Source organism: Euphorbia lathyris, chromosome 8 (assembly GCF_963576675.1).
Source record: "Euphorbia lathyris chromosome 8, ddEupLath1.1, whole genome shotgun sequence".
Classification (NCBI taxonomy): domain Eukaryota; kingdom Viridiplantae; phylum Streptophyta; class Magnoliopsida; order Malpighiales; family Euphorbiaceae; genus Euphorbia; species Euphorbia lathyris.
In genome coordinates this window covers 85,057,955-85,074,848 of record NC_088917.1, presented here as the reverse complement: position 1 = coordinate 85,074,848, position 16,894 = coordinate 85,057,955, and the positions used below count along the sequence as shown (strand labels likewise).

Genomic DNA, 16,894 nt, shown 5'->3' with positions numbered 1-16,894 from the left:
TCTGAAATTTCTATATTTCAATTTTGAAATTTCCAAACTAAAATTTCCTAAAATTAATTTTTGTAAATTTAGAATTCTTAAAAGAATAAGAAGGAAAAGAAACAATTTTAAAATTGCCCATTGATTTTAACAACATAAATTAACATTTCACTTTTTTTATAATGGTCTCATGATTTTAACACTGTAGGTTAACATTTTATGGCATCGGCCTTGTTTCATTGATCTTTTTCCCGAGTCTACATGTTTGGATATGATGCCTTCTTTTGCCTCGAGTAGTTTTGGACGATGTGATGTTCGGTAGAACAGGCTACATGGCCCTCTTTATTCTAATGGTTGATTTATCTTTGCAGTGGTCTTGCCTATCTTGGTCATTCTCTCTAGATCATATCTACGTTCTAGACCAGTTGCTTAATGAGAATGTCGATGATTCCTCCTTTTCCAATCCAATGAGCTCATACAATCATTTAAGTGTTGATCTATATCATGAGTTATGGTTTGGAAAGAGATAGAATTTCCACTAGCATTTAACAGTGTTTTTGACTCCAGCACAAATTTTACTAGGAAAGGACTATTTTTATGGGTTAAAATAATAGAAAGGCTAACTTGAGTTGTCAGTTTTTTTACATGAGCCACATATGTTAAGGTTAGTCCACACTTACTACACCAATTTGATGTGGAAAATCTTGAGAAGAAACTCCTTGTACGTGATATGTGATGGTAATCTAATGAAATTAGACATAAGTAGTCAAAAGAGAGACCAGAAACTAAGAGGTGGTGAAGATGAGGAAATAGAGAATTTTAAGTTTTTTTTTTGTGAGGTGCCTTAGTTGCACGATCATCTTTTTCTATTTATAAGATGATATGACATTTTAGAGAGACATTGATTTCTGTACTAGCTTACATTATAAACATGTGTAAGGATATGGAATGGAGAATATTCTTGGATAGAACTATTCAAATTTGACATGTATCAACTGTAGGCTGCATTTCCTGACAAAGGTTTTAAAATTGACGTGTCTTCTCTATTAGAATGTATTTGAGACAATTATGTTATGTCATTACCTTCGATCCATATTCATTCAATGGATCACATAACAGGTGAGTAAGGTTAGGTACAATTCGGGGATTTGAAAATCTCCAGAATTGTATCTAATAAAGTCAACGGTACAATTCGATTCGATCCTAAAATAGTCAACAGTTCAATCTGGTTCTAGTTCTTTTTCCCGAATATTCGGTCCAGTTCTAGAATCTCCAACATATTTACTCAGTAATATTAAGAATTTAAAAATATCTATAATTGATAACTGGCGATGAATTTCTGATCGGATTCCTTCCATACGGGGGCGTCGTTGGGTTCGACGGGGGGAAGCTCCGATGCCAAAGTCAGTATCGAGAATAAAGAATAAACTATATTGACAAGAGAAAGGTCTAGAGTAAGGATGTGAATGTATACCTCAATAGCTTGGGTTGCAAGCTATTTATAGTCATGTGGCCGTAACTCCCAATAACCAGAAAGTCTCCATTAATACCTCATTAATGGCGGTTATGGATCTCCTTTAAGTGTGGCCATTAGCTCATTAACGGTCCATTAATTGTCTTTATTGGGAATCGGCTCTACCGCTCGGCGGGCGGATCGAGGCGTGATGGCGAGTCTCACGTAGGCTTGACTACGGATCTCGTGTGGTGGAGTCTAGGTGATCCGCCCCTCGGATGACTTGTTTGATACGCTATTACTTCTCAGATCGTCACAATATGCGGCCGTTTTGGTAAATATCCTCTTTGATCCTATGGATAATATCTCGATGTTATCAGAAGCCCCCCCAAAGTTCCGTCAAAGTCCTTTAGGGCTTCTGCACTTCCTTGCACGCCATGATGATGAATCACATTTATGACCACTCTGTTCCAGGCCATTCATCGAGCGACAGGTGTCCTAAGCGCGCTGCTCGAGGTAAGAGGTGATATCTTCTTTAACCTCTCTTTTCTCTTTCCGATTCATCTGCTATTTGCCTCTCTTTTCGTTCGAGTTTCTTCTGAGCATTTTTCCAGCATCAAGAATTTTCAAAGCTTCCAATTCTCATTAAGTGAATCTTCTCGTTTTGTTTTCTGGGTTTTTATAAGTTCTTATTCTGGGTCTACTACTGAACTCTTTGACCTGACCACCACTTCCTCCGAAATTAGCTGGACCACTTCTTCCGAGAGTTTTAGTTCTTCTGAAAGTACACCTAGTTGTGATTTTATCGAGTTGGATAATACGGTGAGGGAGAGTAGGGATCGTCGAACCCGTTTGTTTAGGATTCGGAATTTTCCTGTCGCCGTGACTCATATTGCTTCGACGATAGATTCTAGGAGATTTTCCGGAATAGAGGCTTCTTCTTCAATTCCGATTAGGAAAAAACCCCTCGGGTGGAGTCTACTCCGTCTCGTATGAGCGCCGCGGATCTAGCAGATTTGGCGAATCATTATCCGTGGATCAAGGATTACGAGACTGAGTTGGAGGCTGCGCACCAGCGACCCGCCTGTCCGCCCGTTGGATATTTGTTTGTATATAGTTGCCATATACAGAGAGGATTCCGTCTTCCTCTTCCTAAGATGATAGTGGATATCCTGGAGTATTTTGGGATCACTATCTGCCAGCTGCATCCAATGGTTGGTTGGATTTGGCTTTAGACTGTTATCTAGCTTCAAACCTGGGGGTAATCTGTAATCCTCGAGTCTTTCGGTCTCATCACAAACCTACGAAGCGTAAATCCGAGTCTTTCTATACTTTCGCCAAGTTTAAAAACTTACTCATCCTTCTGTGGTAAGATGTCAAATGTCCATCTCTAGGACGAAAGATTCTTTTTCGTTAAAGTGAAAGAAGGTGAACCATTGGGATTCCCGTCGGTTTGGAATGCCAAACCTCTACATATGGCTGGTGATCTTCGTATACTAATGGATAGTGATGAGAAGGTGGCGGATCTCATGAAAAGCATCAGAACAGATGCTTGGACGTACGCCGATGCTTTCGAATTCATGATGAATGATATTCCTCTGATCCGTCGCGAAGAGGACGAAATCACTTACGTGAAGTTTACCCAACTAGATAAAGGTAATTTTGTTTCTTCATTGAACTTTGATTATTTCATTGTTCCCTTGTCAGGGGTTTGTCTGAAGCAAGTCGTGCCCTTGTAGAGATGCGTAGAAAACAGAAGGAGCTAGAGGCCCAAAAGATACGCAAGTAGCGGATCCTCATAAGAGCGCTGGGAAGCGTCTGGCTGATGGCATTGCGGATCCCCCTCTGCATAAGAAGAAGAGATCTGTTGCTTCCGGTGGAGGAAAGTTACTGGCGGATGCCATGAGAGCTGAGAAGCCGGCAGTGGTACTAGAGCAGGTATGCGTGCTTTACTGTCTTTCCCTTTCTTACCATGGATCTTAATTTTGTCCTTTTAATTCTTGCCCAGGTGGTTAAGCCCAAGTTGGGAGGGTATTGGCTCGCCAAATATGGTGATAAAGGGTCTCTGAGGAATGAATCTGTTATTAATGATCTTGACAAGGCCCTTGGTCAACTTGGCAAAGTACAGGAGAACCAGAACAAGTTCTCTGGATCTGCCCATGCCAAAATGGGAAAGAGGGATCTCCTTCTGGTGAGCTTTCTTTATCTTACATTTTTGGATGAAAGAGTGATCTCTAGGAAGAGACTTATTTCTTACATCATTCTTTGTCTTGACAAGCGTATACGCACATGCGCGCCATGGAGACGGACCTCCTGTAAGGGGTAGCGGATAAGGCGGCAATAAAGAGGCTGGAGAAAAAGATTGTCATCACCAATACAAATGTTGCCTCCTCCATTGCCCTTAATGAAAGCAAAGACGCAGAGATCCGCAGCCTGAAGGAGAAGATGGAGGAGCTCGAGGAGGATGCTAAGGAGCACAAGGCTGCTTTGTTGGATGCAGATATCCTAGCGGGAGAACGTGCGTACTATTATGGTGAATGGATCATGGCATACGTTAAGCTTTCCTATCCCGAAATTGATTTTGTGGACCCCGAGTATGTGGTTCCCGAGGTTGAGGATTGCCTTAAGTATCGCAAGATTCCGAACACTAAGGATTTCATCTGTGATCAAGTTCGGAAGGAGCTGAGCGGATCAGCTAAGGAGACCAAGCCAGTCGTTGATCTGGAATCAGATGTACTCAACGAAACATCCCAAGGGGCGGGTGATAAGAACAAAGAATCGATAATTGACTATACAGTTCCACAGGAGGGAACTACTGTTATGGAGGATGTGATCCCCCCAGCGGGCACATCTTTAGAGAAGGATGCTAGGGAGGATGCCCTTGTAAATGTTTAGTTTGTGGATGTAACTTGAGTACAATTTATTTTAACCATTTTTTGCAACCATTTATCTTTACTTTACGCTTTATATCTTTCAGCAAGTAAATTTATAGGTTTTAGGATTTATTTTGTTGGTTCGAGGTAGGTGGCCAGCCATACCCCAGAGTGTGAGCCTTTTTTATTGCTTGAAGCTTTTATTCCTTTAGAGGAAGTTAAGCTACATTAGGCGATCGATTTGCTTCCTATCTTTGAGGTGAATCGATCCTCCACTAGGACTTTGGAACTCTTCTTTGGAAAGAGTGTGTGAGAGTGTAAAGATCTCATGTCTGAGAAATGTTCTAACTCTATCTCTGACGGTGATCAATTGTTTCCTATCTTTGAGGTGAATTGATCCGCCGCTAAGATTGTTCTCCTATCTTTGAGGAGAAAGTAGTTATGCCATGATAGCATTATCTTACTTGTGGGAATGTGTTTTGTTGCCTCCCCCTTTTTTTGAATCTGGAATATTTATATTACTGCAAGAAACGTGCTCAAAGAAGGAATTTGCAAGATGAAAATTTCTCTTTATTAAATGGCGATTCGCCTTGTCGCTACCGGATTCTTCAAGCACGAACGCCGGAAGCTAAATCGGTTAATAGTTTTTCCTAATTAAAACTATTTTTTAGAGTCGCCACCAATCAAAATTAAGGTGTGATTGGACACCGAAAATGGTTGAATTTTAATGGAAAATAAGGTCTGCGAAATAGAGATTTTAAGTTCGTTTGTCGGTTACGTGTAGGGAAGAAAAACTTGATCAATCACCCTACCCCGCCCAAATATTGGTACTAAAAGATGTGATTTTTGTGTTAAATGTATTTGTTTTATCTCAATTCTATTCATACTTTTATAATATAATAGAGACATATAACTTTGTTACATGATTAATGTCATAAGTATTTAATATTTATGTAACATCGGATCAATTAATGGTATCCTTTTAATTTTAATAATTCGGGTAATTCGCATCTCTATGACATAGAACTACGAATTAAAACGTTTAATTTTATATAATTTGCTAACAGTTAATTCATATTCCTATAACATAGAACTGTGAATTAATTCGTTCAGTTTTTGTTTATCTAGTAACGTTTAATTCGTATTTCTATAACATAGACCTACGAACTATCCTGTTGCTCTTTTTTTCATTTTGTATACCCTTGTAACGTATACGTATAAATTGAACCATCCCGCGTTAATTAAGTTTTAAATTTTTTTTTTTATCGTTTTCATATCTCTATGACATAAAGGTATAAATCGATTCGTCTTAACTTCGTTAATTTCGTACACGTTTAACTTATATCCCTATAACATAGGGTTATAAATCGAGTCGTTTAATTTTTATTTTTTTATACGAATAAAAAAGATTGATTAAATTGAACAAAATTATTCATAATATACCAAATAGTTTATTAAAAGTTCAATTAGAAAAAGACTTTACTAATTAAATTAAACACATACAGAAATAAACTCAATTAAAAAAACTCAATTTAATTAAATCAAAACTAAGTAAAAAGGTCACAAAATAATTGATTATAAGAAGAATAAACCCAACAAAACAATTGATATAGGCATTTACTGTTCAGGAAAACTTACCTGATTTGTGCAGCCCATTAGCATTTTACAACCCGAACCAAAGATCCAAATGCATCCAGATTATCCATTTTCTTCACCATATATAAACTAACTAATCCTAACCCAACCCTAATTTTTATTCCAGCCACCCCCTTCGTCCTCTTCTCTCGGAACAAAGAACTCCAAGGTTCTCCCATGGCAGCCGTGATTCTTTGCCCCCGGCCACCTCTCTTCTTCTTATTTATTTCTCTTGTGCTCCCCCTCGATATTTGAAGACAAATCTCGTTACAGCCGCCGCCGTCTTCTCGACCTCCGCCGCCGCCAACTTTCCATCATTCCGGTCCGCTCCTCTTCGCGGTGTCATCGTTAGTTACACGGTAAGGATCCCGCTTCTCATCTCCTCTACGACTTTTATTTCTTGCTATTTATTTTTCGTTTCCCATTTTATTGCTTACCTTTTCGGCGTTCTATACTCTTTCGTTTAGCTCGGAATGAACGATCATGGAGTTGGTGTGACAGCGATTCGTTCCTCCTCCATCTGAATAGCGAGTAACTCGGATCGGGTGAAGACGATCTGCGGTGACAGTCTGGAGGCGGCAGATGGTTGTCCATTCCGGCGTAGACTCCCTCAGAGGTAAGATTGCATTGATTCAGTATAGTTACATTTCATTCTAGAACAGAAATGAGATTTCTGTAATCTCACTAAAAAACTCAGTATAGTTACATTACATTCTAGAACAGAAATGAGATTTCTGTAATCTCACTAAAAAACTCAGATCTTGCGTTTTTCTTGTGTGAAATGTAGCCATTGACAGGGACCAAGGTTCCCTTGGCTTTTGTATTTGCTGGAACAATAAAAGGTTCCCTTTTGTTTGATTGTATTTGCCGGTATTGATTTATTTTGACAGGGATTGGAGTTTGATGAGGGTCAAATGGGTGCAAGAGAGAAAAGAAAGATTTTGCCCTGTTTTTGGTAGAACTCATCTTGAAAACCAGATCCTGATTAAAGACTTCTTAGAAGAAAGAAAAGAGAAAAATTTAAGAATGGGGAACAGAAATTCTACTCAAAAACAGAACCTGGCTTAAAGATAGATTAAGAAGAAGAAAATGGTGAATGATGGATGTTTAGGAATAGAGAAAAAGAGTCTCTCCCCTCAGAATCAGAACATAACCTGGCGTAGACACCGAGTCGGAGGACTTGTGACGAAAACCTGAAAACAAGACGGTTGAAGCGATTGATTCTGGAAGTTTTAAAAAAAATAAAATAAATAAGTAACAGTGAGTCGTTGTTATTGATCGGATGGCTCGTGAATGCTTAGCGGCGTAGTGCGAGTGCTTAGCGGCAGCCGGCGCGCGTTCGACGACAGTCGGACACCCGCTCGACGACACAAAGCGCGCGCTCGACGCCCGTCGGACGCACGCACCCAACCACGAATTGCACGCACTCGACGTCCGAGCAATGCACGAGCTTGGTAGCGCGAGGCGCGCGCTCGTCGGCCACGGGGTGTGTACGCCCGGCAGCGCGGAACACACGTTCGGCGGTCACAACGCGTGGACGTTCGAAGGCGCGGAACGCGGGCTCGGCGGTGACGACGTGTGGACGCCCGACGGTGCGGAGCACGAGCTCGACGGTCGCGGGGCATGCACGCCCGACGGCGCGAGACGCGCCCAACCGCGTCGGGCGGACGCCCAACAATAGTTGGGCGCGCACGCCCAATCTCGCGTTGGGCGACCGCCCAACAATTGTTGGGCGGCCGCCAAACATGCTTTGGGCGCCGCCCAACCCCCTTGGGCGACGCCCAATTTTACTCGGGCGTCGCCCATTGGTCCGGGGATCCGTTTGCCTATAAAAGGCACGGATCCCCATGCATTTGAGAGGGTGGAGGAGGGATTTTTTGGAGCCTTTCTCACTCTAGACATTTTTAGAGAGAGAGTGAATTTTTTTGAGAAAAAAATTTTTTTTCTCAAAAATTTCGAATTTCCCAAAGTTAAGTTTTTACTAAAAAATACAAAAAACGGAAAATCGCGACTCGTGGAATCAATCGGTTTCGACTGTCAGATACCGAATTTAAGGTATTATCCGAGGACTAGACTCTTTTATTTTATTTATTTTATTTTCTTCTTCTATTTATGTTTATGTTATAGTTTTTATTTATTTAGTTGTTCATCTATTTTATCACGTTTTATTTAATTAGCGTATTTATTTAATTTTTGTCTCGTGTTGAATAAAATTTGGTTTTGTTTTAAAATAAAAATCCTCGTTTTGATATCCCAATACGAACCGTGATCCGATAAAAAGGTAGTTCGGGTATTAAAAACGTTGTAATTATAAGTTTTTTAATTTAAAAGGAATTTTCAAATAATGTTTTAAAATAAAAACGTCGTTTTAGGAATTTCCGCTATTGACTATGATCCATTTTTGTTGTTCGGAAATCCAAAACGATTGAATTAGATTTAATTTAAAGCGTTTGAATAAATCAGGAAATAATTGGAGTGCTGCTGTAATTTGTCATTTTTGTCACTAATTGCTGTTTACCGATGGATTTTCCGTCGGTAAATCTGCCAGAATGTAAAAAATGCCATTTTAGTCTATTTTTCTTAACTTTTAAGCTTTCAATCCTTTATATATATATGTATAGTTATGTAATATATATTTTCAAACTATTTTAGACATTTAGTATATATAATTATTTAGAATATTTGTATATCATTTTTGTTTTGTTGTTAGATATAAGTATATATACATATATCTTTTCTCTTCTTTTTCTTTTACTTAATTAGTAATGGATCTCATTTTATATTAGTTATGTATATATATAGTTTTGGGGATATTTTGAGCTATATTAGTTATTATTAAATAGTCATTTTGGGATATAAAGTTTATTTTCTTATTAACAATGAATTTTGTTTATTATTTTACATCTCCTTTTAGTAAGGTAAAAGTATATCTATTATCTCTTATTTTCATTATTACTTATATATTTAACTATTGAGTGACATTCTTTATTTAGTTTCTTAAATTATGTTTATACCATTATTTCTAAATATATGTATATAATTATGTATATGTCTTTTCCTTATTCTTTTTTTGTGACATATGGGGACATGGTTTTAAAATGGGTTTCAATTGAGAAGTTTTGTGTTAGTTGGTTTATTATTGTAATTATAATAAGCAAAGAGTCTATTGAATAAAAGGGTAAAATAAATCACAAAAAAGAGTTTTCAACTTAATCATTTAAATTAATGAATTTTTAGATGTTCCTAATGTAAATAAATAGAGTTTTCTTAACATTTCAAATTGTTTTCAAATCACCAAGTTTTAAAACCTTAATCCGTTCCAACGGCGGATTAAGCGAACATTGTAATTAAAATTGTTTCTTTTGTGAATAATAGAGTTTTGAATCGTTTTCTTAAATGATTTGTACAAAATAAATTGACTTGTATGTTTAACCACGTTTTCTTATTAAAGGTTTTTATCTTAACGTTTTCAAACGCTCGAGTCGTTCCAACGGCGATTCGGGTAAACGGGGTTTTAACACGCACCTAAATCGTTCCAACGGTGATTAAGGTGCGAACCATAAAATTCGTTTTGGGGAAATAAATTAGTATAGAATTAACATACAACACGACATGTAAATCACGTTGTAACTAAATCACTTCCTTCTTCCCCCCTTCTTTTTGTATGTATATTGAACTGATGTAAATGGGTGATTCTTTACTAATGTGGCTTTTCAATAATATATGCTCAAAACGGTTTCTAAAAAGAGAAAGAAAAGGTTTCAAATGAATTTTAAACTTAAAAAAATATACGATTAGTCCGTTATCGCCTAACATGCTGAGTAGGAGGCCGGTGGTTCATAACCGGGCAATGTCGGGGTGCCTAGTAGCCTTTCTCCGGAAAGGAGCTAGCCTTCTCGGCTCGTACCTAAGTTTTCCGAACCCACACCGGTCTCCCGCTAGGGATCGGTGTTTATTTTTCCATTCGTGGGTGGCGACTCTTCCATATCTCCGAGCTCCGGTCCTGCCGAGCAGCTTGATTTCACGATTGGTTGCTTTCGGCGCCAATCACCGCTTACGTCGCCATGAGGTTGTCCACCCCTCGGTCCGCCCGGGAGATTAGGCCGCAGCACCTCGGCTAACAAGTGGTGACTCTGCTGGGGAAGCGAGAAATTTGATTCCGGAGGCGTGTATTAAGCCCTTAACGGGAACGGATCGTATTACTTCTTTTCGTATGCATTCATGTGAATTATTGCAAACCTTTTGGGTAATTTCTGCGAAACCTCTAGCGAGAGTCCATTCGTCGCTCAAAAGAGGCTAGTGTAAGTTCCCCCTTACAGTAAGGCGCCAAAGGGTCCCCATCCATTCGTTAGGGGCGAATTTGTGCGGTCTTGTGAGGTCCCACGCTCAGCCGTGTCAGCATATAGTAGCCTTAGAAGTTTTCATAGGATTACCCGTTACTAATTTTGATGTGACAAATGAATCGGTTCGTGTTTTCAAATCGCCATTATACGTGTCTAAATCCTAAAGTATATAAAGAAAATGAAACGATACGTTAATATATACTCGTGAATCGACGTACTAGTTACCCTAAAACACTGAAACGATTTGAACTAAAGACGACTTAGTCATCTCATATGAATGAACGTGTGCGGCCCGCCTTGTCCCTTTCGGTGTCCCGACAAAGGCACATGTTTAGGAAATGCGTTATGACGTAAGCACGTATTAGTATGAACTGGTTTGGTGTTAAGGATAGTTATATCTCGATTCAGAAGACTATATTAACAGTAGCCGTTATTCACATTCTTTAATAGATTAGGATAGAATGAGATCATAACGAAACGAAAACAAAGAACATTTCTGTTTTGAACGACCCTAGTATAACGTGAAAAGTTTCGCACAAGTAGCCCGTCCCTTCCGCATAAAAGACGAGCTTTTACGTTATCCCTTGTGTCGTTCTTAAGAGAAATGGATGTGTCCGCAAAGGTGACTAAGAAAATAAAAGAAAAGAAAAATGAATTAAACGACCAAAATCATTCCGAATCTACGATATATGTCAATCCCGAGGGTAGTTAAAGAAAATAAACCAATGCCGTTGAATACGTGCCTCGAACGAGTGTATACCCCGTTTAAAATCTCGAAGCCGAATTAAGCCAAACCATATAATTGCGCCATATTGACGAGACTGCGGGTTTTGACTAAAACTGCAAGAAATATGGCCCGATATACGTGTTTGCTTAAATTCGCGCCTAAGGGAAAGAAAACGGTGATATCCTCGCTTTGAATAAACACGCGATTCAACAAAACGTTGACTTTCTATAACCACACTAAGATGATATATCCCGTGGATTGGGAAGAATAAAGAGTTGTAGCTAGCCGAAAGATTACCGTGCGCTCAAAATAAGACTCGCCGTCTTTTCACGTAGCTAAAATGAGCAAACGGATCCTCGACGCTAAGAACAAACACGTTACGCGATGAGTCCGTTCCCTAAAATAAAATCCAAAAGTGATTTCATCACTAAATAAACGAATGGTTACGTCTCTCGATAGATCCAAAAGATCCCGTGGTAATCCAAAAATCGAGACACAAATCCACGTGAATAAAAAGGGAACGAGTCATAGACGATAACGAACGATTGGACTAAAATAATAACTCGAACCACGTCTAAAAACTGAGATGCGCTTAAAGGGAGTCAAAACCCGAATTAATGCGTCTCACGAAAGGACAAAAGACGAGTTATTCCGAAAGGACAATCCAACTTGATCAATTTCTTAGTCACTGAACGTGGATACGTCAAAACGAACTGTATTGTCTGATGGATGATTTACTTTTTCGCAATAATCGACGGCATCACGCGTCCCCTGGACCGCAATGTGAGCCCAAAACCAAAATCCTAGGAAAGAGATCTGGACCAACGAGTGTGTGGAGGAATAAGGGTGGAAGAGAGATGTTGTGATACGTGTAATTAGACTGACGTTTATTCTTCTTATCCTATATATCCGTAAATAAATAAACACACACACCACGAATCATGCATATATACTAATGGATACCGTCCACGTAGACATCATCATTAAGCGATTGTGGTTTCGCGAGAGTAACCGGCTTGTCAGATAGTTTGATCAGTTACGAGTAGACAGTTCCGAATCAGTAGTTGTGGCTTCTGAATCATCTTCGTCTGGGTATACTCAGTCCTCCGGTAGTATGTCTGCGACCGACGAGAAATTGGCTGAATTGGAAAACTCTGTGAATAATATCAATGATCAGCTAGCAGCAATCTTGGCTCAGCTGGCTGAGCTAGCGCTGAAAGACAACAAGAGTGGTAGTAAGCGTGCTGAGAATGAGGTGAACGATGGCCCTCGCTTTGGGAATGAGGAGGATTATCAGGATTATATCCGAAAACAGATGGAAAAAGAGAAAGCTAAAGAAGAGGAGTGGAAGCAACACATCACGCAGGAGGTGCAGGACTTGCGCGGAGGAAGCTCCGGAAGTCAGGACTTCTATAACTTGAAGAATTGTTTATCGGCAACAGCTTTGCCTTTGAAATTTCGGCTCCCTGACATGAAAAAGTTCGATGGAACTGGAGATCCCACCGCTCACATGAATCAGTATGTTGCCGTGATGAAGCACACGATCCTGACTGAGGATCAAGTCTTAGGGCTGTTTAACACTTATCTAGAGGGGGCTGCCCGCACATGGTTTCATGCATTGCCAATGGTAACAAAGAGGGATTGGAAGGAATTAGCGAAGTCATTCATCGCTCAGTATAGCTTTAACACCATGCTTGAGGTCACTTTGAAAGAGTTAGAGAGCACTAAGCAGCAGGCTGGGGAATCCTTTTCCGATTTTGTGAAAAGATGGAGGGCAAAGGCCGCAGTTATGAAACAGAAGCCGCTCGAGCAGGATCAGATCCGAATGGTGATTGGCAACACGTTGCCGTATATTAAGAATGAGTTGCGGTATATGCTGTTTACCGATTTCAATCAGATGTATAGTTGTGCCTTGACCGTCGAGGGGGATGGGGAGCCAAAGAAAGCTTATACCAAGTGGACGAAGTCTGGATATAGTGCCGGAGGGCCCAGTGCAAGTACGGAATCCGCAGCAGTGAAAGTGCTTGATCTTAATGCTATTGAAAAGAGGCAGTTCGCCAAGTTCGATCAGACATACGCAAAAGTTTTTGAGCGTCTGCAGAAAAAGGGATTGTTGAAAGCCCTTACCCCGTATAACAAAGCTCCACCTACTCCGCAGATACAGGCTAGAGGGTATTGTGAGTTCCACATCAGTTATGGGCATACAATTGAGAATTGCGAGAGGCTGAAACACGAAATCCAAGATTTAATCGAGGAAAAGAAGATAGCTGATCCTTCGTCAGCAAACCCTTCCGTTAGGCGCAATCCATTGCCTAATCATAGGGTAAGCATGATCGGAGTTGATCTGACAGAAAGTGTGGTGATAGAACCCTTCGAGGAGAGTGTAGAGGAGTTGTTGGACTCCGACGAAAGGAACAATGTGGGAAGTGGTCTATATGTGTCCTTCCTGGGTGAAGAACAAGAGGATGAACCGATGGGAGAAGGATCGGATGGTGGAGCACCGTATGATGAGGATAGTGCTGAAGAGACCGGAGAAGGGTCGTCTCGGACTATCGTGCCGGATTTGGGTCTGTTTAGTGGAGGAAGAGATCCCGAGGTGCACTTGCGTGAATATATGCACGACATGTTTATTGAATCCTTCGGAGTGGATGAAATTGCCCAGTGGTTCCACCATTCGTTGGTAGGCGAGCCTCTGGAATGGTTCCACTCATTACCCGACTCTTGCAAGCATGATTGGGATCGGTTGTCGGATTTGTTTTTAGAAAAGTACCAAAGAGCCGAAGATAGAACTGCGGAGCGCTTTGCGATGCAGATTGGACCTATCAAACGTCCATTGCCGAGGGTTAGCAAATATAATGGCAACAAGGACCCTATGGAGCACCTTCACTTCTACTTGTCGGCTATGGCACCCTTGGGTTTTAAAGAGGAAGAGATCACTAGCTTGTTTTGTAATTCATTGATGGGTGAACCGTTAATGTGGTACATGTCATTGCCGATGTATGCTAAGACCGATTGGGCAGCAATGACGAAAAGATTTATCAAGGAGTATACAGTATGGATGCTGGCAGAGCAAACCCCGGATTCCCCGTCTTACCAAACACCTGATGCGGTGTTAGCGATGCCTAGGTATGGTGGATACCAGGATCCTGTTGAGCATGCGAGGTTATTCCGCAATCACATGTATGACGCCGGATTTCCGCAATGTGAGTTACATGAACATTTTTCAGAAACCTTAATGGGAGAAGCCTTGTTGTGGCATCAAGGCCTATCAGAGGAAGAAATGGGTCATTGGGTACCGCTTAGGAGTGCCTTTGTGGCAAGGTATGAGATGTACATTCCGTGGACGGGATCCCTGGAAGATATGGACAGGATTAGGCAATTCCACGAGGAACCGTTTGTGGATTATGCTAGAAGGTGGAGGCACCGTTATGAGCAGTGTCATGAAACAATGAGTGATAAGGTGCAGCTTATGTGCATACAACGAGGTGCTATTCCGTTGGCCGCAAGAAGGATGAGCAGAGTATCCCTCCGCGATTATGATGAGTTGATAGGTTGGGCTTTTTATGGATCGGCGGATCCCTTTTATTTGAATCCGAATATTCCTCATGTCATGGATTTAATGGTTGTGGACATTTGGGAGAGTTCTTCGGACGAGGAAGATGCCAATCAGAGGATTCCTATTGACATTTGGGACGAATCGGATGATGAGCCGGAAATTACCGTAATGACAAGATCAGGTCGAGTGGCCGAGGGAAAGGCACCTATGGTAGAGACTGAAATAGGTGAAGGGTCGGCTCCTAAGCCCGATGACCAAGTTCTTGAGCAGTTGAAGAAGACACAAGCTAAGTCCACAGTCTGGGAAGTTTTATGCCATTCTAAGTACCATCGTGAGAACCTGATGAAAGAGTTGCAGAATCTGGTTATTTCCACCGATACTGAGCCGGCAGCGCTAGTGGGAGCAATTATGGCCCGAAAGAAGACCGAAATCACATTTACTGATGAGGATCTCCCGGAAGAGGGGAAGGCTCACAATAAGCCTTTGTATATCCGAGCAGAAATCAACGGAAAGAAGACTAGCTGTGTGATGGTCGATGATGGATCGGCTATTAATGTTTGCCCGTTGAAACTATTGTCGAAATTGGGAGTTGAGAGAGGAGATTTGACAGCCTCTGAAACTGTGATTAGAGCATATGACGACAGCCGTAGGCATATCGAAGGAGTCTTCAAGGCCAAGTTGAAAGTGGGGCCGCACGAAGAAGAAACTGAGTTCACAGTGCTGGATATCCCTGTAACCTTTGCTGTACTATTGGGATGCCCATGGTTCCATAAGTTGGGAGGTGTGCCCTCCACGCTCCATCAAATGATCAAGTTTCCCTTCGGGGAGGAAATAGTGACAATCAGAGCTGAGAAATTGAGCTCGGTGGCAGCATTGGGAATTGAGCCTCAACTTTTCTCCGGATTCCAAGTCTCCGGGATTTACGAGTCAAGCATGACCACCGATGTGGTGAAGATGATGAAGGGAGGTTTCATCCCAGGAATGGGCTTAGGAGCACACCATCAGGGGTTGCCAGAATTTCCGGACTTTAAGAGTCAGAAAACCCGGAGGGGTTTGGGATATGAGCAAGGAGGTCCGTCCAATGCGAGTAGTGAAGGAAAAGTGGGCCTGAGGAAGTACTTCGTGAATGAGGGGCATGGAAAGGTGTATACAGGAACCCCCGAGTCATGGCTAGCACAGAAGGGAAGATTCTGCCGGGGTTCGAAATCTTCAATGACGTTGCCGACTGGGGCAAAGGAAAGGCGAGCTGCTTTGTCGAGGAGATTATGATGTTAGACTTGAAGGCCGAGGAGCAAGTCATCACCATTGAAGCAACTGTAGGAGCGGTGAATGAGCCTAGTACCTCCGAAGCATATGAGAAGCCCGAAGACCTTGATGATGAAAATTGTATTACTGCTTTGTTTGAATCAGACGATGTAATCACCCATACTATCAATGAAATGAATTCTGACTTTGCTTACTTGCTTGATGTTGATCGTGAAATCAATACAATAGAAATGTCAACTTTCAATCTTGGTACGGATGAAAATCCTAAACTTATACAAATTGCTCAAGAATTAACTATTGAAGAGAGAAAAGAATTCGAGAGAATAATTAAAAAATACGAAATAGTGTTTGCGTGGACATACGAAGACATGCCTGGAATTGATCAATCAATCGTAACTCACCGCATTCCAACTTACCCCGAAGCAAAGCCCGTAAAGCAGAAGCTCCGACGAATGAGACCGGAATGGGCAGATAAGATCAGAGAAGAAGTGAAAAAGCAGTTGGAAGCAGGGTTCATCGAAGTAATCGACTATCCCCCTTGGGTCGCGAATGTGGTGCCAATTGCAAAGAAGGACGGCAAGGTGAGGATGTGCGTGGATTATAGAGATCTTAATAAGGCATGCCCCAAGGATGAATTCGCACTACCTCATATTGACGTGCTGATCGACAGTGCAACGTCAAGCGTCTTACACACGAATGTGGACGGTTTCATGGGCTACATGCAAGTTCAGATGGCCGAAAAACACAAAGCAAAAACCTCATACACAACTGAGTGGGGGACATACTGTTACAGAGTAATGCCGTTTGGTTTGAAAAATGCCGGAGCAACTTACCAACGAATGGCCACAGCGCTGTTCCATGATATGATACACAAGGAGGTAGAAGTCTACGTGGATGACATGATGGTCAAATCAGAGACAAGGGAGGGGCATTTTGCCGTGCTCGAGAAGTTTTTGGCCCGAATTGCAGAATTCAAGCTAAGGTTAAACCCGAAGAAGTGCTTTTTCGACATTTCGTCGGGGAAAATCTTAGGCTATGTAATCGGAAATAAGGGAAGCGAAG

At 41.3% G+C, this 16,894-nt stretch overlaps 1 protein-coding gene across 1 annotated transcript; it reads left to right on the top strand.

Moving 5' to 3' along the window:
- Nucleotides 1–6,047: 6,047 nt before the first annotated feature.
- Nucleotides 6,048–16,392, top strand: LOC136202849 (uncharacterized). Its single transcript, XM_065993776.1, has 3 exons — nucleotides 6,048–6,299; nucleotides 6,408–6,556; nucleotides 6,831–16,392. The coding sequence occupies exon 3, from the start codon at nucleotides 12,125–12,127 to the stop codon at nucleotides 15,833–15,835; it is 3,711 nt and encodes a 1,236-aa protein (XP_065849848.1). The 5' UTR covers nucleotides 6,048–6,299; nucleotides 6,408–6,556; nucleotides 6,831–12,124; the 3' UTR covers nucleotides 15,836–16,392.
- Nucleotides 16,393–16,894: the final 502 nt, after the last annotated feature.

Excerpts from the sequence above, each read along its gene's own strand:
- LOC136202849 (XM_065993776.1), top strand. The coding sequence starts at position 12,125 with ATGTCTGCGACCGACGAGAAATTGGCTGAATTGGAAAACTCTGTGAAT.